This window comes from Passer montanus, unplaced genomic scaffold (genome assembly GCF_014805655.1).
Source record: "Passer montanus isolate IOZ18808 unplaced genomic scaffold, ASM1480565v1 scaffold19, whole genome shotgun sequence".
Taxonomy (NCBI): domain Eukaryota; kingdom Metazoa; phylum Chordata; class Aves; order Passeriformes; family Passeridae; genus Passer; species Passer montanus.
The window spans coordinates 9,237,017-9,261,122 of record NW_024366480.1 but is presented as its reverse complement, the minus strand read 5'-3'; the positions used below and the strand labels follow the sequence as shown (position 1 = coordinate 9,261,122).

The 24,106-nt window shown below is 40.1% G+C and overlaps 1 protein-coding gene across 1 annotated transcript in view; it reads left to right on the top strand.

Moving 5' to 3' along the window:
* Positions 1–9,953: 9,953 nt before the first annotated feature.
* GNAL (G protein subunit alpha L) overlaps positions 9,954–24,106 on the top strand; it is a 183,915-nt gene continuing 169,762 nt past the window's right edge. The window contains exon 1 of the mRNA XM_039705942.1: positions 9,954–10,635. Coding sequence (XP_039561876.1) covers positions 10,173–10,635 — 463 coding nt within the window. The 5' untranslated portion in view covers positions 9,954–10,172. The remainder of the gene's footprint in view (positions 10,636–24,106) is intronic.

Sequence of the window (24,106 nt, the reverse complement as noted above, 5' to 3'; positions counted from 1 at the left end):
AATCCAATCGAGCAGTACTCGGTTCCCTATACTGAGAACTTGCAAATATTTCTGTTTCATCAAAGGTCCAACTCTTTGCAGGATCAAGAAAATGGATAATTCAATGAAGCCCAGAGAAAATGTATTATATAACTGGAAAAAGAATAAGTCTACCTTTCATAAAAGAGAAGGAAAAACCAGAGTTTTCCAATGCTATCAAGTTTCCCTTACAGATCTGGAACCTGTTACAGAAATAGTATCAGCTGCTCTCTTCCTACAAGCATCACCAGGCTCCCAAAATGATGGAGAAAGAAAGCAAAAGATCTCTGACTACCTCCTTTGGAGTCTATGACCATCTGTTTATCCCAGAAGCAGGAGAGATAGTGAATTAGAGTGCTTTTCCAACATCAACACTTCTAAAACTCTTGATGCCTGTAGTTTCAAGTTCCAAAGAGACCAACATAACTCTAATCAAAGTTGCTGACTACAGTGATTGGCAAGTGCACAGAGTCTTCAGCTGCAAAAAGAAGTCTATCACTGCCACAGAGGCACAGAAAAACAACTTCCCTCAGATAACTCAGACAAACTTTAATTTGCAACCAAAACCAATGCCAAAACAAACAAGTGGGATACCAATGATATACAACAAGTTAGCAGTTTGGTATGCCAGTTGGGAATATTGTCATTACATGGACACAAAACAGATGATCCAAAGCACGTGCACAGTCACTCACACACAAGGGAAGCCTCTCATTCGGGGTACCCAAAATCTCAGTTTGCCTCTCCCAGAGGGTTAAAGAATCACTCAGGGGTATCCAGCAGTAAAACAGACACTCAAGAAGGAGAGGCACAGTATGGGTAAGGTCACTCACTCCCAGAAAGTTTCCTTGGGCACCATCCCATCCCAAGGGGAGAGCTTCCCCTCACAGACCCACTGCTCCAATGAAAACCACACCCAGGGCATTTCTGGCAGGAAATTTTTTGCACGTCCAGAGAAGGGTTGTGAAGCTGCTGGTGAAGGGTCTGGAGCACAAGTCTTATGAGGAGCAGCTGAGGGAGCTGGGGGTTTTTAACCTGGAGAAAAGCAGGCTCAGGGAAGACCTGATTGCTCTCCACAGCTGCCCAAATGGTTGTAGCAAGGTGGGGGCTGGATTCCTTGTCCCATGTAACAGAACAAGAAGGTATGGACAAGTTGCACAAGGAGAGGGTTAAATCCTTCGCTGAAAGGATGGTCAGGCTTTAAAATAGGCTGCCCAAGGAAGTAGTTGAGTCACCAATCTTGGAAGGGTTAAAAAATCTTGTAGATGTGGCACTTGAGGACAAGGCTTAGTGGTGAACATGACAGTGTTGGGTTAATGGCTGGATGTGATGACATTAGAAGTCTCTTCCAACCTTAATGATTCTGTAGTTCCATAACCTGGTTGTGTCAAGGCTCGTGGTCATACCTAGTAATGGTCCAGAAATTTCTCCGGACCAAGGCTTCTCATGGGGACCCTGTCTGTTCTCCAAGAGGTCCAGCCTTCTCCATTCCTGCTGCTGGGTGGTGACAGGGCCAGGCAGTGGAGGCTCTGGTGTGTGTGCCACAGCCATGGAGTGCTGCTGTAAGGACAGAAATAGCAGCACCAGAGGCTGGCAGCCACCACATACCAGCTTGAGGCAAATGTTGTGTGCACCTGGCACAATCACAGATATGAGACCCTGTCCCGAGGTCACCTCTGACCCCTGAGGGCTCTGTGAAGAGTTACAAATTTGTTTGAACTTCAGATCTTACTGTCATGCCGCAGCACAGACATGAAGAGACATCAAACAAGGCTGGCCAATCCATGCTATCCATTCAAGCAGCTGGGCAGCTTTAGAAATGTATCCTAGAGGCAAGAGTGGCAGAAAAGCCCTAGGACCCATTTCTGCCTACACGATCCAGGCAGCAGATCAGCAGATGGTGGACTCTTTGCTCCATAATTGTTTTTAACAGCCAGATTTTACTTTGCTACCAGGAAAAATAAGGTAATAGTCATAACCCATTTTTTCAACCCAATTAAAAATTGATAAAGAAAATAAATATGTTTGACAAGTAGAATACTTTCCACCTGAAACTGATACATCCAATACCTCCACTAACATCTCAGGAAACTCTAGTGGGCTGGGTTTTTTTGGTTTTTTTTGTAGTGTTCACAGCTGAATGCTGGCTTGGCCACTTGTGACTATTATGGAAAAGAAAATTCTTGTGATAGCACACTATGGCAGTGAAAGCCACAATGCAAGAAATAAAACGGTGAGTCCTGCCCATGCAAGCACCACACTTTTCAGCCACCTCTTCCTCCCTGCACACCCTCTTTCAGGGTGCTGACAGCCTCACGACCTGCATTATCCTGGAGAAGAGAAGAGTGCTGAAAGCTGTGCACTCTGCAGTAAGAACAAAAACAGATCCCTTTTAGAGAAGAACAGCTGAATTCTACATTTTCATTTAAATTACATTAGGGCCATCACTAAGGCCATTTATGTGTGAATAATGGAGTAAGTTTTTGCAGGTTACTACTGCAAGACCCAACCTAAATAATGGTTAATTAAATCTATCTCAAGTTGGACCTGAAGTTTCTCATAACGGCCACTAGAGGAAAACTAATACACAGAAAGCAGAAGTCCATTGCTATACAATTTAGAGGCTCTGTTTGTCACTGCACTATTTATTAACATACCTTAAATGAAATCAGATGGCAGTTGCTTGACACTGTCAAGTAAAGCAGAATGAAATTCATGTATGACTTTTGTGTTCTTGAAATCTGCCTGGTATTTCTACTCAAAGAAGAGAAGGAAAGCCAAAAGGAGAGAAAAGCAGAAGATGAAGAAAGCAGATGATCCTCTCTGTTTACATTTCATGAGGAGAGGAAAGCTTGTGCCACTCTAGATTTTGGGATTGGCATAAAGCTGCTTGAAAAGGACAGTCTCTCCCTAGCAAAGAGAAATCTCGAGGTATTTAAACTTCTCTGCTGTGTCAGTCCTGAGAAGTGTGGGAAGGCTGCTGAGAATTCAGGTTCCAAATTTATTTCCTTGATAATGAATCAAAAAATGAGTAAGAGTAAGACAAGGCAAGAAAGGAATGGGAACGTTTCTTCCATGTTAATTAAATTAAATTAGTTCTGAGGATCCAGAAAACACAGGACTGAGAAATTACTGTTATAATTATAAAAATTGCTCTGGGGTTTCCACCATTGAATGGATTTCTCAGTAAAAATAAATAATAATTAATTTCACTAGTCATAAAAACCCAAGAAGATTTTTCTCATCTTCTGTTAAAACTACTTTTAGACAAACATCATGTCAACATATTTTTATAAAGTCTGCTCTTAATTTAATATTCTTTCCTGGTTTTTCTCTTTGATTTCTACAATAAGCACTGATTAATTCTTTCCTATTTTCATTGCTTTTCCAAGTGCAATCTATTTCAGTCCTGCTAACTGGCTAGTCTTGGAAGGAACTGTCAATCCTGATGTAGCCTAATTTAATTTTTTGACTGAGTATTCTGATTTTAACAATTCTGTCAATTTTCACCAAAAAATGCACTGCAGAAAACAATTATTTTATGAGCCAAATTTTGTCATCGATTCCTGCTTATATTGTTGTTCCCTCTTTGTATGAGCTTCCAAAATTCACATTTGAACTATGATACCCAGAGTTCCCTTCCAAACAGCTCTTTTCCATTATTTTATTATTCAATATATTTTTTTACATGGATTCTCAGTTGACATGGAAAGAATAATTTGCTTACTATTAAAATGAAAGTTAAAGTTTTGTGGGCCTCAGCTCATCTGTTTTTTGTTCTCTAGCCTTGATTTAGTTTTTGCATTTAAGCAATAATCTAAAAGAATGTTTTAAAATAAAACAAATTTTCCAGTTATTCAGAAGGTTCTAGAAGTCCCTATTGCTTGCTAAGACTTTTTTTGCAGATCTGCTGGCTGTTCACATCAAGAGCTGAGAGTCCCCAAAACAAACAGCTTAGTCTGGAGAAGTTGTTTGTGTGAAGTTGAAGACTGCATCATGATGAATATTTATATGGAAATGAATTGAGGTTGCACAGATAAAGCATGCTTCCCTGACTTAAAAGAAATTCGGTATGCGATTGATACATACATTATTCACACGCAAAATAGGAACAGAATCTTTTAATAGAAGTGTTCCCGAAGCCATGTCCTTTCCCTCTGCCTAGATCAGGTCTGTAGCAAGTACGACTGTTCCTCACTGTAAAAGCAAGCTGTGATGGCTTTTTACTCTGTATTTCAGATTGTGCAAGTCACATTTTAAAAGTGCCACAATTTAGTCAGATGCTATCAGATTTTCTCAAAGCAAAAACCCCTGTTCAGAGTGCAAAAAATATTTAAAATCCCTGATTTGATGCCATGGGTCAGCAGTTTTTAAAGAAATCTTTACAAAGATATTTTAAAGAGATTATTAGGAGCCTTGTAAGTTTATTATTCAAGTTCCTTTAGAAGTAGAAACAAACTAAATGCTACAGAGACAGCAGTAGTTATGCCTCTACAACAGTGCATGATGTTATCTGGTAACACTGCTAGGCATACAAAAACTTCAATTTTATTTGTTTTCCTATCAGTCTTTCCTTCCCTGCTTTATGCAGTACCACAGAAAACTACCTTATCCCACAATGTGCATTATAAATCTCTTTCTAACTGTTTTCTTATTTCATTTGCTCAGAACCTAGTTTTCCAGCAAGCTGACCTACTTTATCTTATTTTGGTACTTTCAGTAAATTCCCTTAAGCTTGTCTACTCCAGCATTGCTTAAAATGTCTTCTATATCCTGGTAATCACTTCTCTTAAAGCAAAAAGATCTACCATGACTGATACAAAAATTCTAATCTGTTCATCCTTTTGAAACCCAGTAAGATGCTTTTACATTGCAACAGTATTTTTCTCTTTAAACTCTTTGTGAAAATGGTTGAGGTATTTTGGAAGGTAAACCAAACAAAAATATTCATCCTGAGACAGATTTCAGCAGGTGCTGCAATTTAGCTGAAATCCCAATTTTATACAGTTTTAAGGAAGGAAAAATAATGTCTAATAATGGGAGATACAAGGCAACTTTACTACTGGTATCACTAATAGCCTGACTTTTAATAAATTTATATCAGTTTTTTCAGCAGGATATTTTATGAAGGATGCTTTAAGAACTGCTAAATTGTTTACAGTATTTACATGGAATGAGCTTTCCAAAGAGAAGTGCTAGATGGTTTTACTGCTATCATGCTCAGATATGACAAGGTGCAAAAAATACCATGGTGATGAGTGAGAGATGATTTGATAAAATTAGTTTTGAATCACTGTTGTTCTACAACTCTTACAGTTGTAGCTGAATTCCCACTATAAGGCTTGTTTTTTTCCCCCTTTAAAAATCTTCAAGCAAACAGTAGAAGTGGCATGTAAAATTTGTGGTGAAGGTTTAAGTTCTGTGAAAACAGAGTGTGGGGGGGAATGGGGAGAGAGTTTGTGTCTCTGTGTGTCTCTGTATGTAGGATGGGTGAGTTATAAGTCCTGCAAGGTCCTGTGAAGAAGACCAAGGGAAAAGACACAGTTTTCTGTCTTTTCAGCGGTCTTCTGTCTTTGGACAAATGGAGGCTGGGAAGAGATCAGGAGACTCATCTAATCTCTGGACATTTCACATAGAGATTTGTTATTGTAGCTGTGCTTACTACCAAGTTTTCTATCAGCAGCATAGGTTTCAGCTTTTAGAGAGAAAAGCGTATATCAAGGAGGAGTATTTTCCTCTTCCTGTATACCTGCAATGATACAGTAGGGCAGCACAGGCACACTAGTGTTTATTGTAAACTCTAGGAACAAGGATAATAGTACTTATCCCACAAGAAGCAAGTAGATTTTTGACAAGTGTCTATCAAAGAAGATAAGAGATGTTCATTATCTGATGGCATCTGGGTAAATCCTAGACCCTTTATCCATGAGGAAAATTAATCTCAACAGGAGTTTTGCAAATATATAGTGGTTGTCATGGCACATGACTCTCTATTTTTTTTTTCTCCTTCTAGCATATTGCTTTCCTCTTTAATACACCCGAAAATCTTGCATCATTTTTCACTAATCATCACTGAGGCTCTGAAAAATCTCAAGGAAAATATGTCAAAACCATTTAGAAATAATATCGCACTGCAGGTTCTGAATGTATAGTTTCTGAATTCATAGCAGTATTCTGACTAAGATACAGAAAAACAATATGGCAAAGCAGTAGTCAGAATATGGATAAACTCATTCACCACTATAGTGATTTATCAGAAGAAAAGAACAGAACAAATGTTCAGCCCTAGAACAGCTTCTTCTTGCCTTTAAGAGGCTTGCCTTATCAAAATTCTTACAGATTCATTTAGCTGGACTCTCTTCAATTACCACACAGTTATATTTTCAAGGCAACTGCATTTACTACACTTTTAGTATGATGACAAACAGTCATTTCTTGGTTAAAACTTGGAACATTGTATAAATCCCAAAAAGTTCTAGAGTGTCAATAAATATTGTTAAATCAAAGTTATTATAAAACTGGGAAAAGAACACAAATTATTTTCATATGAGTGTTCAAGAAATGTATAACTTGCACTTCTTTTTAAGAAACAGTAAAGACACATCTTCTTAGGAAAAATATTTATAGGTTTTCTTACTTGACTTGTATTACTCCTTGGAGTAAACAAAGCCATCTCACAGACATACCCAGCTCCTGCATATGACTGGATACCATCTCTAATTAGTTATTTCTTAGGTAGAACTATACATTGAAAGTAAAAAAAGAAAAAACAGTTTAAAGTGGTTTACTAGAAGTTAATATCCAAAGGTATTTATTTATTAACCATCCCCACAATTTAAAAAAAAAAAATTGGATGGACTGGAGAAGGTCCCAAGAAAGGCCAAAAAATAATCCAAAGACTGCAGAACCTACTCCGTGAGCAGATTGAGACTTAGATCATTTCTCTGTGGAGAAGGTTCAGGAGTGACCTTCTTTTCTCCTTGGAAAAGAGAATGCTCAAGAGAGACCTCATCACATTATCCCTGTATTTAAAGGGTGGTCACAAAGACAAAAGAGAAATTTGTAGCCACAAGAAGCTATGGAGAGAAGATAAGAGGTCATGAGTGCAAGTTGTACCAGGAAATGTTTTATTTCAATGCAAGAAATGATTTTTTACAGTGGGAGCAACCATTCACTAGAAAAACCTTGCCAGGGGCATGGTAGAGTTTCCATTGCTGGAGGTTTTTCAAGATGCAGCTAGACAGGGTACTAGGTGATCTCATCTAGGCTGCCTTTCCCATGAAAGGTCAGACCAGCTGAAATTCTGAGGATCCCTTCTCCAGAGAACAGTCCTGGGCTGTTCTATGATCCTGTGATTTTAATTTCAGTTAACACAATGAGACTTCTGGCTAAATAGTGCTACTGAAAAACTGTGCCAGTCATTAAGTCCTGGTTTGGATGACTAACCTTTGAAAATTCCACGAAAGATTCTTCAAAGGGTATTCAGATCAGAAAAGTGCAACATACTGACTATTTAGCTTTAAATTCTTGAAAATCTCAGTCCATGCTAATCCGGAAGTAGTGATGATTACTATTCCTCTGGGGAAGAGAGAAGACAGGCTGCTTATTGTTCTTCATTAGAAATTGTAAGAAAAGAATTATGGAAGACTCTCAAGACACAGTTTGCTCTCGTAGGTCACTGAAAGATCTTTCAGTGAACATACTTTATGTGACACTTCATAAGGTAGAGCATTTGTTTCAATGTTTGGCAGAGAGGTCAGTCCTTTTAAGGATCCTAACTATATATAGTTGTTAATACATGGGCTACTATTTCAAAATTACTTACAAAGCATGGGATTTTACAGTGCCATTTTTTTTTCTGCCAGGTCTCTTCTCTAATTGTGAATATATCATTCACCTTCCCTGTTACTTACTGAGCACACACTGTACATGCCCAGGAGCACTTTAGCAGGAGAAATTTTACCTAATCTGAACTCATTTGGCCAGGTTATATATAGATATACTTGTACTATTCGGAAAGCAGCTCATGGTTCTGCAAATGCTGTTGTATACATTGAGCTCTAAGGACCACCTTCACAAAACTAAGCATATTAAATCCCTAACTTTCACCATTACTTTGGCTTTTGCCTATTGTTGGGTTTTTCTCATGGTTTTATTTTATCATTGGAAGAGTAGCAAATTCTCCAGTAATCCAATTACACCAGAAAGTATACAACTACTAATACCAGGATCCCTGCTACCCAGTCCATGCACATTCCTCTTATCCAAATTCTTGTTTGTTTTTAGTCAAAAGCTGCAATCTTTCACTCCCAAGGTCAGAAATATTGTATCCTTATGGTCCATAATGTTTTGAGTTGAGGTAGAGCAGCTCTGCAACAGTGGTGAAACATCCTCTGCTGTGATGTAACTGCTTACATGTTTTGCAAGAAGATTGCAACCAGGACACTGTAAAGTCAGGTATTAAAACACACAATAGAAGTAAAATCTATGGGGTGGTTTCTTGGAGCTAAGGCTTCTAAGTAGTTGATGAGCATTTTGAAGGGTATAAGAGAACGACATCTAGATTGTGCTGGATCCTCCTAATATTTTCAGTGGCAAAATTCCCTTTATGTGGTGAAATTACAGACAGCTGATACTTTCAGTTAAAAGGAATTTATTTATTTTATGCCTGTGTAGGGTGTTGGGGATTTTTTTCCAGTGAATGTTAACACACAACTCTCTGCTTGGTAAATGCATATTTTATAGGATGTTTGTTAAACCATTTGACACAAATAGATCTGTCACAAAACCAATTCTGTTTCCCATATCCAGGAACTAAAAACTGCATCCAACTTGCTCTAATTCATTAATTGTAAAGAAGTATGGGAATTTTACCTCCCTTTGTTTCTTCATACCACATTTTATAAAGAGTGGCATCTACTAACAGAATATTGGTCACTGCAAAAAAACAGGGATAAAGCCAATGACCTAATACAACAGGTCATTACAGAATCCAAAGAGATGCTGCATGAATAAATACGTTCATGAACACAGTGAAGGTTACTGAAGTTAGAGTCTCTAAATTATGCTAGGGTACATGTCAGTCATAACAGTGAACACATGACATGACCTTTGCTTTGAGATTTGGAGACCCAGTTTCATCCACTAGCCACGCGTTCCTGAAAAAGGACAGCTGAGATTATGAAGAACATGGAGATGCATGAGGCAGAAGGAGAGCCTGTTTGACACACATTCCAAGTAACTTGAATTTTTCCGGGTCTTCTCTTGAGGAGAGCTGCCACCGCCTTGGAACCGGCTTTCTAGCACCAGCCTTTCCTCCCCAGCCCACAGCAGCACGCTGCTGGAGTACTACTGCTGCCAACACTGCCTGAGACAGCGAGCAAACCCCAACATTGCCTATTATTTTCTCCTACCGTCGCACCCAAAGCCTTCCTCCCACGGCATCCTTAGTCAGCGCGTGGGCGAGGAGCCGCGTGTGTGTGCACAGGGCTCAGAGCCGCGTTGTAGCTGTGAGCATGCCGGGCTGCCGGGGGCTGCCTCGGCCTCTCCGGGGCCGCTGTCACCGTGCGGGGTCCCTCTCAGTGAGAGGCCTCGGCTTCTCCCCCTGGCACGCCCGTTGTCTGTCAGGGGCACAGCCCTGGAGGGGCACGGCGGTGTGCAGCTCTCGGGGCTCGCACATGCGGCACGGCGGCCCTTCCAGGCAGGCAGGGAGGGAACACGGAGTGGGGGAGGAAGCAAGGAGGGCGGCCGGCGTGAGGGGCGAGGGTCTCGCGGGCAGGGCAGGGCAGGGCGCGGAGCGGGAGCTCCGGGAGCCCCCGGCCCCGGGGCGGGCCGGGCGGGGGGCGGGGGGCTGCGCTCCGTGTGCGCCTGTGTGCCGGCGCGGCGCCCCCGCCCTTCCCCCGGCGGCGCTGCGCGGTGGGCTGGCGCTGGGGTATTTACGGTAACGTGGACCCGGCGGTGGCAGCTCGGTCGGTGTCAGGTGATCGGCGCCGAGGAGCCGCCGCCACAGCCCGGGAGGAAGATGCAAGATGGCCCAGCGGGGCCGTGAGGGGCTCCGCGGCGCCCCTTCCCCGCCCGCCGCCTGCCCGGCCGGCGGGAAGCGCTGAGGCCAGCGCCGCCGCGCCACAGCCCGTCCCCGGCGGGGGCACCGAGCCATGGGGCTCTGCTACAGCCTGCGCCCGCGGCTCTTCGGCGACGCCGGCGGCGGCGGCTCCATCTCCAGCGCCGGCGCCGCCTCGGAGCCCGAAGCGCCGGCGGAGCCTCACGCCGCCCCGCAGCCGCAGCCTCTCGGCGTCCCGCTCCGGCCCGGCGGTAAGCCCGGCGGGGAGGCGGACGGGCCGCCGCTGCTGCTGCTGCAGAACGGCGGCGGCAATGGGGCGGCCCCCGAGCGGCAGCCGGCGCTGCCCAAGGCCGGCGGCCCCGGCCTGGGCGGCGGGGGGAAGGCGGCGCGGCAGCAGGCGCTGCACCAGCCGCCGGCGCTCCAGAGGACCTGGGAGAAGCTGCGCCTGGAGGAGCGGGAGGCGGAGAAGGAGGCGAGGAAAGTCAGTAAGAGCATCGACCGGGCGCTCAAGGAGCAGAAGCGGGAGTACAAGCAGACGCACCGCCTGCTGCTGCTCGGTACGTGTGTGTCTGTCTGTCTGTCTGTGCGGGGGTGTGCCGGGGCGGGCAGGTGCCCCGCGGGACTCCCCGGCAGCGCCCCCTCCCCGGCTTCCCCTGTTTTCCTTGGGCACCCTCCATCCCTCCTTTGTCTCCCGCTGCCCCCCCCCCGGCCGTGCCCTCCCGGCCGTGCCCGTCCCCGGGCTCTCCCCCAGACGGGTTTACACCTTTTTTTCCCTTCCTCCTCCCCCCGGTCTCTCCTCCCCGCTTCTGGCCCTGGCAGTGGCTCTGCAATGGAGAACAGGATCGGCGCTCGTCGGGCGAGGGCGAGCGGCTCCACCCAGGCGGGCGGGCGGGAGCGATGCGGATGGGGGAGCAGCGGGGTCTGCCCGGGCGGAGGAGCCCTGCCCGGGCGGGGGCTGCCCCTTCGCCCGCGGCGGGAACTTCGCTCGGCGCCCTCGCAGCTCGGGAACGTGAACGGAAAAAAATAAAAATTATAACATTTTTTTTTTAAATCACGGTGGAAAGGAGGTAAAATGGCCATGCATGCGTGAGATGTGTGTAGCCTGTGGATGGTCCTCCTGTGCCGCGTGTAAGCAGGGATGGTTTAATGAGGAGCGGCTTGAGGCTCCTAAATGAGAGGAGTGGTGATGAGCAATAGGCTCCTTATTTAAAGAAGCAGTGAGCGGAGTAAGGGGAAATAAGAGGGTGTAGATATGTACATTCCTCAGACATCGCCTCTACTACAAGATGTATTCTTCAGCAGCAGGCTCTCAGATTTTTTAGGGACGACTCGCCAGCTTTTGTCCCTTCTTCTCTGAGGTGCTACGTGCGGTCTGCTGTTGCCACTGCTCTTTCTAAGCATTAGTTAATAGTCCTCTCCGGAGGATTTGTACCAGCTGATACATTTACAGTATGAAAACCACAGGGGTATCTAATACAAGCATCTCATTTCCTGCAGGAAACAGAACAGTCATACTGCAGGGCTTTTTTTTATGGTCTGAGCAGAGGGCTTATTTGGCCTCTTAGCTGTGGTCATAAATATCTGTTTTCTGTTAGCATGAAAACACTGATTTGCTTTTGCATTAGCTTCTTTGCCTCTTCTCATAAAGTTGCATGGCACAGAGTTTTGGTGCTTATCTCAGTGCATTCCAGATTTGGGGTTGTCTTTACATCCTTCTTTATAAAACTCTGTTTCTGTTTTACTGGATTCCTTCATTCCTGTTGGAGGGTAATGGGAGGAGAAAATATGAAGTATAGCAGTGGACAAAAGGTATGCCAGAACTGTAGTGCTTGGTTTCCACAAAACAAATAATGGGCTTTATTATTAGCCATAAAATACCAGCTTGTAGGATACTTGTGCAGCTGGTAGAAAGGAAGGAGGAAGAAGGCGTAATTCATACTCTATGGGATTATTATTGTCAGTAGTAGTAGTGGTAAAATGTTTCTTCTGATTCCTGAACTGTTGCAGTAAATAACTCTTTGATACACCTTTTTTAATGAAATATTAAAAATTTAATTTTTTTTTTCTTCCTCAAGCATCTGAATATGTGCTTTGACTAGTATGGCTGCAAGAAGGCAGAGATCCCATTTGGTGGCCTTCCTCTGGAGAGCATTGTCATTGAACAAAAGAATTCTGACAAATAGATGCTGTGTGTAGTCCATAGCATGGGTGGTTGTCATAGTAAACCAGAGCAGAAAACACCTGTTCAGAAACAATGACATTTGAAAAATAAATCATCTCTGACCTTTGCACCCTAAAAGAAATTTAACACTCCTAAGACTCCCTGTGTTGAATTCTGTTTAAAATCTGTGTCATAATAAAAAAAGATTCTCTTGATCTCCGTGTTGCTGGGAGGAAATGTTGGATTATTGTTTCAGGCCTTGCAGATCAGGGCCTGACTTAAATGTTTCATTTGGATGCAGGGAGAGCTGCAGGTGCTTTGTATTGTTTTTGAAAGTAGTGGAAATGCTGCTCTACAAAAGAGGAAATTATTTGGAATGGGGAAGGGTTTATTTGTCAGAGAAAGGGTAAACCAAAATTGCATTGCACAAGGTAATAGGTTTCAGTCTTGCGCAGAGGAAAAGACTTAAAATGTACACAAAGGTGCTTTAGAATAAAGACTATTACCAGCCTGATATTTTGTAGCATTTCAAGTTGTAAATAACTGGGTCCTTGCCCCTAAGGGCTTCTTGGCAGAGTGAACCTGAAAAGCGTACCTTTGCTAGAGAGAGGAGGAATATTTTTGTACATCAACATGGAGGAAATGCACAGCAGAAGCGAAATGGTGAATGCAGTGACAGCACAGCACCATCACAGAACAAACAAAGTTGAGCAACAGCGTTGGCGTGGGCTTTGTGTTTCTTTTTTTAAACACAAGTTTGTAAATAATAGCCTCATTTTGCCTTGTCCTTGTAATGCCGTACACTTACTGGGGCAAGTTTAGAGGATATTATTGAAATTTTAGAGAAAAATACAGTGTATATTGTAAGAAGCTACTATTAGATAGCAAAAGGGTATGCACACAAATGCACTACTGTAAGAATACTAAGAATCCTTAGAATCTAAATAAGCAGTGTATTAGAAGAGAAGCTTATAAATGTTTGAAAACGACCTTTCCTTAAAAGCACACTTTTTTATTATGTCAAATGAAAACAATCAGCTTTGTGATGAGCTGTACATATCAGTTACCAAGATATTATGAAGTCTCAAAGGCTTTTCGTAGTGTATGTTGGTAAATACCTCTCAAAGAGCCTGTTCTTGCCTGTTACAGTTTACCCCAACTAATGTCTCGTGGTGCACGTGATGTTTTGACACTCTCCCCTAACCTACATTCGGAAGCACTTAATGTGTTTTGTCATACCCAGTGATTGTGAAAGGCAGGGTGTGCAGTAAGTGCTCAAGATCAGCTCTCAGTCTGTGCCTCCCCCATAAATAGGTGTTTAAGTATCAGGTGGCTGTGGCTGTGATGCTGAGGCTTTACCGGTGCACTGGAGTAACAGCAGATGTGGTTTGGGTCCATTTGTTTTTCTTCTTCTGAAAGAAGAACCCACATAAAATGGAAACTGGCTTTCCACCACAGTTGGCTGTTTCTTGCTTAACATCCACTTGAAAAATACAAAAAATTGATTGATTATTGAATTGATTGTTGGGTGCTGTATTATTTGTAGGGGGGTTTATTTCCTTTTCTTTTTATAAGGGAAGTGTTCATCTGTGCAGAATTCTTAGGATGCTTTTACTAACCCTGAGATGAGGATTTTTTTTTTAAGCATATGTATTCTTTGAACATATTTGCAGGGCTTGATCAGAGTTTTGTAGCTTTGGTTTATGGCTTGTTTTCTGTTTGGTCTTTTTTTCCACAGAATTGCAGTCACCCTCTTCTGCAAGATTGTTTTAGCTGCTGATTTCCTGGAAACTGTAGAAACATTACAAATCACTTTATAGAAGCAATTTACATTCTCATTTGCAGTCTCATATTTTAAACTATTTTGTGAGTAAGTGGGGTGAAGGGGAATTGGCTTTAAACAGAGTGTTAAACGTTGTGGTATAATTAAGGCTCATGTAATGTTAAAGTAAGCTATAAATTGATTTATTTTTTTTTCCTAGATAGCTGTTGTCTTCTAACCTCTGACTCCTATTTTTCCCATTTACCCTGACTCCTGCTTGCTATCCTAACTTTGGATGACTTTCTCAAGCAGAACACATTCTTTTACACTCCCCTGCTAAATTGAAACTGAAAGTGTTCTGACTAAAAGCTTTTCTGTTCAACAGAAACTGAAAGTCATGATATAGGGATGAAGGGAGGGGAAACAGAGATACTAATTTTCTTCACTTAAAAGGTACTGGAACTACTTATGTGATATTTCAGTACTGACTTGATAGCAAAATTTAGATATGTTTGGTGATGTTCATGTACAAAAGTATAGAAAACAACAAAAAACATAGTTCCTGTGAATGGATGGAAATCAAACACAAAGATGCCTTGTCAAGCTTGGGAAACTCCTGCATAGGAGATCCCAGAAAGCTCAGAGGTGTATAACAAGAGTAATGGGTTTTTTTCTTAACTATGCACCAAATGACTTGTCAGAAATGAACTTTCTGTGCAAAGAGAGTTTCTGGTCTGACAGTGGCTTTTAGACTGAGATTGCAGTCTCATAAATGTTCTGCGTCACAAATCCTTAAGTTCATCATACATCCTCAAGCCAATTTTAAATCTTAAATGTAATGAATTTTATTTTGAAAATAATTTTAACTTTTATATGGTGCCAGCTCATGCTTTTTGATAAATACCTGAATATAATTTAGCTTGATGTGGTGATACTTTCATGTGACTGCATAAGGTTGAATGTTTGAGGTGTTTTTCTGTTACCACCAGAGAGGACTCCTTCCCTGGTCTATAAGGGAGCTTGGCATATTTAGCATCCTTACAGCCAGCTATTTCTACTATGGAGATAATGCACAGATAATTGATAGGAATAGAGATCTTCAGGACTTTGAAATCCTGGGCTGCAAATACTGATCAACATAATAATGAAAAAGTGTTTTATAATCCCTAATACTTTGTGTAATTTGCAATGTGTTTTCAAAAGCTCTTCTGCTTTTGTTGTAACTTCATAGAAAGTGGAATATGTACTCCTTGCACTGGAGGAAACCAGTAGGCAGAAGTCATCAGGACATTTGGGATCAGTGCTTAACTTTGGGGGAGTTTTAAGTGTACTGAAAACAATCCCTGACTTACAACCCTTAGCTTTTCTTTCTCTGTAAAATAAAAGCTAATTACATTTAGCCCATATTTAGGTGTTGTAACTTATTTACATTCTTTGATTGATTTTGCTTATCTTGAATCACTTGATATTTAAGAAAAAAATAACTAAAGCATTTTTTCCCTGTGTTAAGTGTAGTGCTACTGGGAGGCTTTAAGTGCTGTGGAAGGGTGGGTTCTGCAGCTGTTAGCTAGAACTTTTGGTTATTAAGCAAGTTTTGTGTTTCAGTGTGTATTCCATGAATGATTCTTGGAATGCAGTGGCTTAGCTAAGCAAACTTTGCAGGTATGTTATGTCATGTTGAGGTCCTGCTGCCACTGCAACTTTTTGACTGCTGAAATTTTGAAGAGTGGGTAAAACTCCTACTTTTTAATCTTTGTTTTCCCTTCTCCCCCCAAACAGTTTAGAAGAAATACATTGTTACTATGTTCATCCCTTTCTGCTGTGCAACCCACACACCCAATTTCTTTTTCCTTCATTTTATTGTTTTTGTCACAGTGCAACTACAAATTTGGGAAAATACTTAATGGTGGGGGTTTTTTCATACAGTTGTGGCTTCCCTCAACTTACTTTTTCAAGTCAGGTACCATTTGAGCTTGTAAAGTTGAATTGAATTTTTTAAAAGTTGGTTTTGTCTTTTTTTAAATCCAGCAGTCTGTCCAAGCTGTGGCAGAAACCTGGCCTGCCTTCTGCTTACCAAGTTTAACTTTTTTGATAGTTACACCTGTTCTAGAAACATTTTGTCTTTGCTGTATGGTGTGGAAATGGTTCTTCTCTGTGGATTTTTGAATAGCAGTAGAGAAACAAAATGGTGTAAATAAGGTAACAGAGATATCATATTCTCATGTAAAAGGGATAAAATCTTATGAATCTTATGCAGGATCTGGAGGAAATGCAGCCTTGCATCTGGCTTGTACACGTAATATTTATGCTTTTTCCAAGAGTGGATGAGCATGTTAAGTACACTGACTAGTATATTATATATTATCCCAGTAGCACTGTATGAATGTATGTTTGAAACTCCTGTGTCTTGTGATTTCTCTGCACATGAATATTAAATTTAAGTTTAATAACTTAAAGCCTTGTGGAACAAGCTCTACGAAGAAAGAAATGTGTGCTGTTGTGTTGACCAGAATAGGTAAAAACTCCTTAAGAAAGGATTTATTATTTTCTTTTTCTGTGTTCTTGTGCAGAAGATAAAAAAATCTGAGAAAAAAGCTGCCAATTAATGTCTGTAATGTAAGACATAACATCAATCACTGTGGTGGAGCATCTCAGCTGATAAGATCTCTTTGAAGTAAACTTGGATTGTGTCCTCAGAATTTGGTATTTTATGTTTCTTTGGTTTTAAACTTAAGTTTGAAGAATTATAAATTCCACTTATGTTTAAGGTAATGTTAGGTTTCAAGAATAATAAATTTGTTATTTTGAAAATACCATTACTGTAGTAAGTCAGCCCCAGGTAGAATTAGAAATCCTGTGCTGTTATCTTTATTTTAGAGAACTTACATCCTGTGGGAAAAACATGCCTTTTGTAGCTTAAATATGTTTAAAAGTAGAAGGGTTTTTTTTTCCCCCCCAAGTATTTAAAATAAAAATTTAAAAAGTTTTGCACTTTTTCTATGATACACAATACACTTTTAACAGTTTCTGTTAAGAGGACTTCATTCCTTTAAAGGGCAGAAAGAAAGTTCTTCTCAGCAGTCAATTCAAGCAAATTATCTAGTTGGTCTTCAGAAAATGAGACCATTCCTTCTGTGATTTGGGTTGGTGCATGCAATGGAGATAAGTAGCATGCTTAAAAACATCTGTAATAAAAACCCAACAATAAATTGAGTCCTCATTCTCTGTGGGTGTCGTTTCCTCACCCCAGCGTCACTTTCTTAATATGAAAATGTATGCTTTTTGATACATGTAATATACTCTGTGTTAATTTGTCATCTGTAGATTAAAATGGATAAGGAAGAGTTGTATTTTTCCATCGTGAAGAATGAAGGCTATGTTAACCTGCCAAAAGTGTGGGTGAACACAGATCCTTAGTATTGTGTGCAAGTGTAATTTATATTAAGCAACTCAATCTTTTATTGAAAACTGTTGTGAATGTTGCTGAGACATTGCCAACTCTGCTATGCTGCAAATCTCTGAAGTACAGGGAATTAATCATTCTGTACCTTGGAGCAAATGCAGAATGCACTTCATGGTGTTAGGCAGTACCTTCTTCAGAATCATCTTGATTTTCCCAAATACCTCACATGTGGAGGACAAAACTACAGCAAAAGCAAGCTGGATTTTTTCCTTAAGTGAAAGCACTCTTTCCAGGTTCATGTTTGAATTGATATTTTGTGTTGATTTGTAGATTCATTTTCTATTCCAAGTGATATTTTTTCAGATAGAGGTGCACGTGTTTGTCTGTGTGTGTGCACGTGGCTACTCTAGTTCTTGTAAAACGGAGGAGATTGCTCTGAAGAGTTTGGGTGAGATAAACCAACCTTCAAGAATATGTGTTGGATTATGTCCTGGCATATCTCATAGCCTTCAATCTTCATAAGCATAGGGCAAGTGTAATGGATTGTGTAACAAGATTGCTTTTTTTCATCCTTTGACTCAGTGGATGTCTGAATTACAAAACAGACTTAGGGTGTTATCTTCTGCCTGTTCTGAGCTTGCTGTGTTTGTCTAATTCACTGTCTAGCAGAGATAGGAACATGATATTAAGCAGTTCTCACATGTCAGCCATTGCAAAGATGTATATAATTTATGTTCTTTTATGAACTATAAACCTAAAATGCAGAAGAATATAATAATTTGTATAAAGGACATACACAGAATTAAGCACTTCATAATCTGAAAATATATGATTAAAGAGTTTGGAGGAGTTTTTGTGTGTCTTTTTTTTTTCCTAAGGTTTTGGTACGGTTTGGTTTGTGTGCCTTTTTTTTAAATCTAATTTTTAGATAGGCAAAAGTAAGTGGCAAGATGCTGTGGAAGATATTTACATCTCATAATGTGTCTGCTTTAATTTAATTTAGTCATTTCATGACCTAATACTAAAAACTGAATATATAAATTGTAAAATTCCTTGATGTGTAGGAGACATTCTTCTGCTTCGGCTGTGCTTAAGAACCTCATAGTACATTGTCAGTCTGGTACTGTTACGTGTGGTGCTGTGCAGCCTGGTCATTTATAAACAACCAGGAAAATGGCACGAAGGACAGGCTGTGACTTACAAGGACTCTCAGATCCTTTTATTCATTGGGTCTACTGACTTGTGAGCGTGGCTGAAGACAGAAGAGTAGCTGTTTTGCTTTTATCCCTTGAAAATATTTCCATGAATGAAAACAGATGGGAACTACAGCACAATAATTCTGGTTTAGATTGAGTAGTTGATCTTCCTTTGATTTAACGTTTTGAAAGAAGAACAGAAATCTCAAATTCTTTAGAGTATTTTCTCATGCTTGGGATGGGGTGAGTGGAACAAAAATACCTAAACAACTAAGAAACCACCCATCTGCCATGTAAATTCTGATGGCTTTGTTTGGTTTAACTGAGCTGTACTTCAAATTCATATTTATCTGGACTGTCCCTGCAGATGAAATAGCACTGAGAGGGGAACACAAGCTTTTGACTCTTAGAGAAAGACTAGATAACATGCTATATTTAAATAGCTGCCATGCATTGTGCCTTTTGTAAATATATTTTTCTTCTTAATTTTGGGAATATTTTTACACTCTCTGTGATTCTTCAGTGTTGTAAATTATTTATTTTGCCTTAGTGGAAGACTAATAGAGAAACACTAGAGTTGAGTTTGATGTTGTGCTTCCTGATGTCTTGGTTCCAGATCAGGAGCCATAACAGTCCCTTTTCCTTGAATTTCCAAGTGGACTCTGAGTGCATAAATCTGTTATTCCAAATTCTGTTGCTACTCCCTCAGGTTTTCTTGTTCTATTCACTGTGATGTCTGAGTTCATGAGCTTGTTTGTTCAGTAGTGTCTTTCTGACTTTGCTACTATTGAAGCAGTACAGTTGGTGTCTTATTCATTTTATATTTTGGGGTTTTTTAATGAGGGAACTACAATAATATTATAGGGGGGTACATACTCACTCTGATGGCCTTCTACTTCTTGACTCCATGTATAGAGGTGAAAATGTTTGCTCAGTGGAGGTGGGGAGAAAAGAACAAAAACTGCCTGCCGTGGTATTTGGCTTGTGATATGCAGAACTCTCCTCTGTCAGGCAATCCTGGCTCCAGGTGTATGTCAGCTATGTCTTTGAACTACCAGAAGTGGAAGAAAAACTGTCTCACAGAAAAGCTGAAATGGGGAGAGTAGGTTTTTGATACTTTAAGTTGCTCATAATTTAATGCAGAAAGGATCACCTGAAGAGCACTCGACTCCCTATCAACTTCCATTTGGCAGTAGTCCTTGTCTAATTAAAGCAGATTCACAGATATGTGATCTATCTGCCAGAGACTGAATTAATGCTTTCTAATATGTCAGGAAGAGCTAAAGCAATGCAGTAAAAGGTCAAACAGCCTTTCAGATATGCTGGAGAGGTATTTGGAGGGTGGGCAGGGAAGACGGGACTACCTTTTCATGCTTCTTTGTGCTATCAACAGCTGCTTGTGCTCCTGGTCCAGCTGTTTAAGGAAAAGCAGATAGGAGCTCGATGCTCTGAGACAGAATAAGCAAATGTTCCACACTTGCTCTGATTCCCTATACTATGCTGAAGAACAGGTACATGTTAATAACTTGTTCTGCTCTAGGGGCAGGCCATTCATCTTAATACCACAGTTTCTCTGGGTTTCTGTGCATGGGTTGTGTGAGCAGTGCCACAGTCTGCCAGGGTTCTGCAGCACCTCCTGTTGTAGTACATGTAGATTGTGTGCAGGACAAAACAAATACAAAACCACCTCAAGCCGAAACAGCATAAGATCAGTGCATCCTACTGTGATGAGTGCCACTGAAATGTAACCTTTCCTTAGTGACAGTATTTCTCGTGAGATAAAGATGGCTGGGCAAGTATGGGAGCAAAAGTTTTCTTTTTGTTTTTCTGTTCCTACCCTTACTCTTACAAGTAAGAACTTCTGCTGTTTGGGATTGTTGGTGGGTTTGGTTGGTTTTTTTTAATATATATATTCTGTATCCTGATACCCTGATAAAAGATAATTAGATAATCTGATAAGAGTAATTAGAAACTTGAATTAATTGGCTGTTCACATGATGTGAAAAGAAATATTGAATTAATCTCTCTTAATCTTGTGTCAGACAAAAATAGTTTGAAGATATTACTGAGTCTCACATAAATAAATAGACACCATGTTTTGAGTCCAGTCCTTTATTCCCTAACACAGTTCTCTCTCTGAATTTAGACTGATAAAGACTTTGGTATTGGTAGCTGCTTAATCAGCTTGAGGTAAGCAATGAGACAGTGGTTCGGACTTTAGGAGTTTATGAACAATTAGACTAAAGTTCAGAAGTGACTAGTAAGATTTTTCCATTTGACTATATATGTAACCAAGACATCATTTCATTTCCTCATAGTCTCTGTGCTCTAAACTCATAAATTGCTTGAATTTTAATGTGAATATTACACTATTACTTCATACAAAGTGTTCAAGCAGTGTTACTGTTTTGAACCCTAGTTCAGAATAGGACACACACTGTTCCACCCAGCCACTTCAGCTTCTACTGGGTTGGAATTCATATTATGCTTGCTTTCTCCATCTTGTTTTGTATCTGTAACTCACATAGTTGCTCCATTTCTTGAAAGAAAACAGTCTGGAATATATTCTTTAAAAGCTAAATATGCTCATCACCTATTGCTCTTGTCTAAATGTTTTTTCCAGTGTATCTGAAGTGGGCATGCCTGCCCACTTGAAATGGTGTTTGTATTTCTTTTCTGCAGGAAGCATTGGTTTTATTTTTTGAATTTGTTTATCTGACTGTTTATAATTAGTATATATCCAAGTGTTTCTGAAACTGGCCTGTAAAAATCTTTGTACTCTGCTTCTGTTGCTTCTAAAGTTATGACCTTGCAATGGCTCATGAAAGAATATTACTTGACTGTACCAGGTTTATCATAGTTGCTGTTCTCCAGTGTTGCTGCTTGTCCACACTTGAGTCTTTTGATAAGCTAGCATTATTCACATTGATAACTTTAATCAGTGGGTAAAAGTTTACTGTAGCTAGTTGATGGTTCACACTTCATTCTTGCAATCCATATATTATCTGATTCCTGATTCCACTCTAAAATGTGTTGTATTGATTGTTTGCAGACTAACATCAGGCGTACATGTGCTGCTTATTTATAATACCAAATTATATTGACATAAGCCTTCAACTTAATCAACAGTGTTTGCTATCAATGTCCCTCAGATATTTGTTAGTAATTAGGCAAATAACTTATTACTGATTCATTGGCATTAGTAAATACAAGTCCTGTACTTGATGGAATGTGATTTTTCTCAAACTGTATGCAATCTAAATAGTGAGATCTTGTACCTGAAAAAACTTTAATTTTCTGATGCCTTCAGGTTATCTCATAGAGTAGCAGCAAATGTGATTGACATTCCTTACGCCGTTATCTGTTGTGATTTGCAGGGCATGGTCAGATCCTTCGTGTAGAGAGTTACCCTGTAAATATTAAGAAAAGAACTGTGTAGATCGCATTGTAAAGACAGAGGGCAAGAATCTCTGTTTAAAAAATTAATTGTGTTGATACACAAGGCAATTTGCTGTTACCGTTTTAGGGTAAAGAAGCTAACTTGACATTTCTGAGAATATGAATGTTTTTGTTAAACAATTAAGCTAACTAACCACATCTTGGTCTAGCCTGGTGCAGAGGATGCTGCTATTATGATTTCTTGTAAAACAAATAATTTTGTTAACTTGAGATACTTTAGAAACAGCAGTACTTTGCTCAGACCTTTTCATCTCTGTTATGTAGTCTGGTTTTAGGGTATTTGAAACTGCTCTGTATCCTTTTTTAAAAAAGAAACCAGCTGCTTATTTAAACTGATATTTTCAACAACCTGAAAATGCTTTATCAAGATGAAGTACTAAACCAGTTAAATACTTGCTGCTACTACAGACCAGCACAGGAGAAAACAGATAATCTCATGATGTTGTGTTTTTTGTTTTCTTTTATTTGTTACTGGCTGTGGTCCAGAAGTGTCTTCTGTACTGTGTTAGATCTTGCAGGCAATTGCTTGGACCTTTTATGAACGCTGTTTTTCAAATCAGCTGACTCTTGTTACTTTTTGCCTTCTTCGTTTATGGTTGAAAAATTACTTAGATTTTGAAATAATCATTACCATAAAGACAGCCCAGTCAGAATGCAAAGCTCTTAAATTCAAGCATTTAGAAAACTAACACTTTCATTTTAGGTCAGCTTTTTGGTGGCATTTTTTTAATAGTATTTAGGAAGGGTAAATCTGTTACAAAAACTGCTTATTGCCAGAATTCTTATATGTGATACGTGTTGGAAAACAATTCTTACTCTAACCTTTTGCTAAAATAAAGGAGGCATTCTTACCTTCTTCTTTCTTAATAGGTATTTGACTGATGAATTGGGTCTCTCTGAATACATTGGGGTAGTCTCATTTTTTAACTCATCCTAAACATGCACTAACAATTATCTCAGTTCATAAAATACCTGACCAAGTCTGTCATCCCATCATAGACAGCATGGGTTGGTTGATTCTGAGGTGTGCACGTTTTTTTCAGAGCATCAGATGGCTTGAAAATCTTTCTTGACCCCCATCCCTGATTGACAATGTATTTAACATTTCAAAGGTAGCCCTTCATCTGTGGGTGTTCTGAAAAATCTGGCTCTTACTGGTGCCCGGTCTTCTAGCATTTTAATTAACTCTCCATACAGGGACCCCTCCTGCAGAGAAAACATGCATTTTCTTTTAAAAGAATTTCCAGGATAGATTGTGAGCATAAACTGTGGAGGAGGAAAATTTACTTGCAAGTATAGGAGCAGTTGTGTTTCTGATTTTGCTGTAGTATATAAAGATCTGAACTTCTAAGTCAGTGTAATGTGAAAGTATGTAAAACACATGCTTTTACACTAAAGCATAGTAAGTCTTGCTGTGACTGCAGGAATCCCAAATGTGAACCTAATTTTGTAGTGTCATCAGTCTGGAATTTACTGCTTAATTTGGAAGAGGAAGCTGAGATCCAGAAGCATGGCAGAAAATTTTTTTGAGTGCCTGATTTCTCAGTTGTATTTTGGCACATCATCAAAAGTGCTTCAGAAGTACTGAGTTGTTTTGTCTTCTACCAACTTCACTTGTAGTCAAATGGTCAGTACTGATGAAGACTTACAAAAGTGTTTTGTTTCACAGTCTGAATATATAAATTCCTTCAAGGAAAATATTCTTAATTTTTGTTTTAGTGGTATTTTTGACACTTTGTACTTGGCTCAGTCCTTGAATATGTATTTGAGTGGTGTTAATAATTAATTCATTTACTTATTTTGAGTAGAACTTATAGTTTTTAACGGTACTCTTATTCTTAGCCCTAAAACTGAAAATGCAATATCTTTCACGAAGCCTATAGAATGCAGCATGTAACTGATGGCTCAACAGCAGAGTGCTGAAAAAACTAGGGTAGATTTCAGAACAACAAATTTGTTAAAATATTGACAAACACTTCTTTGCTTGTTTTCCTAATTTTCCCTTCCGGTCATAAGTATCCATTAGTATTCATGATGGAAAACTTTA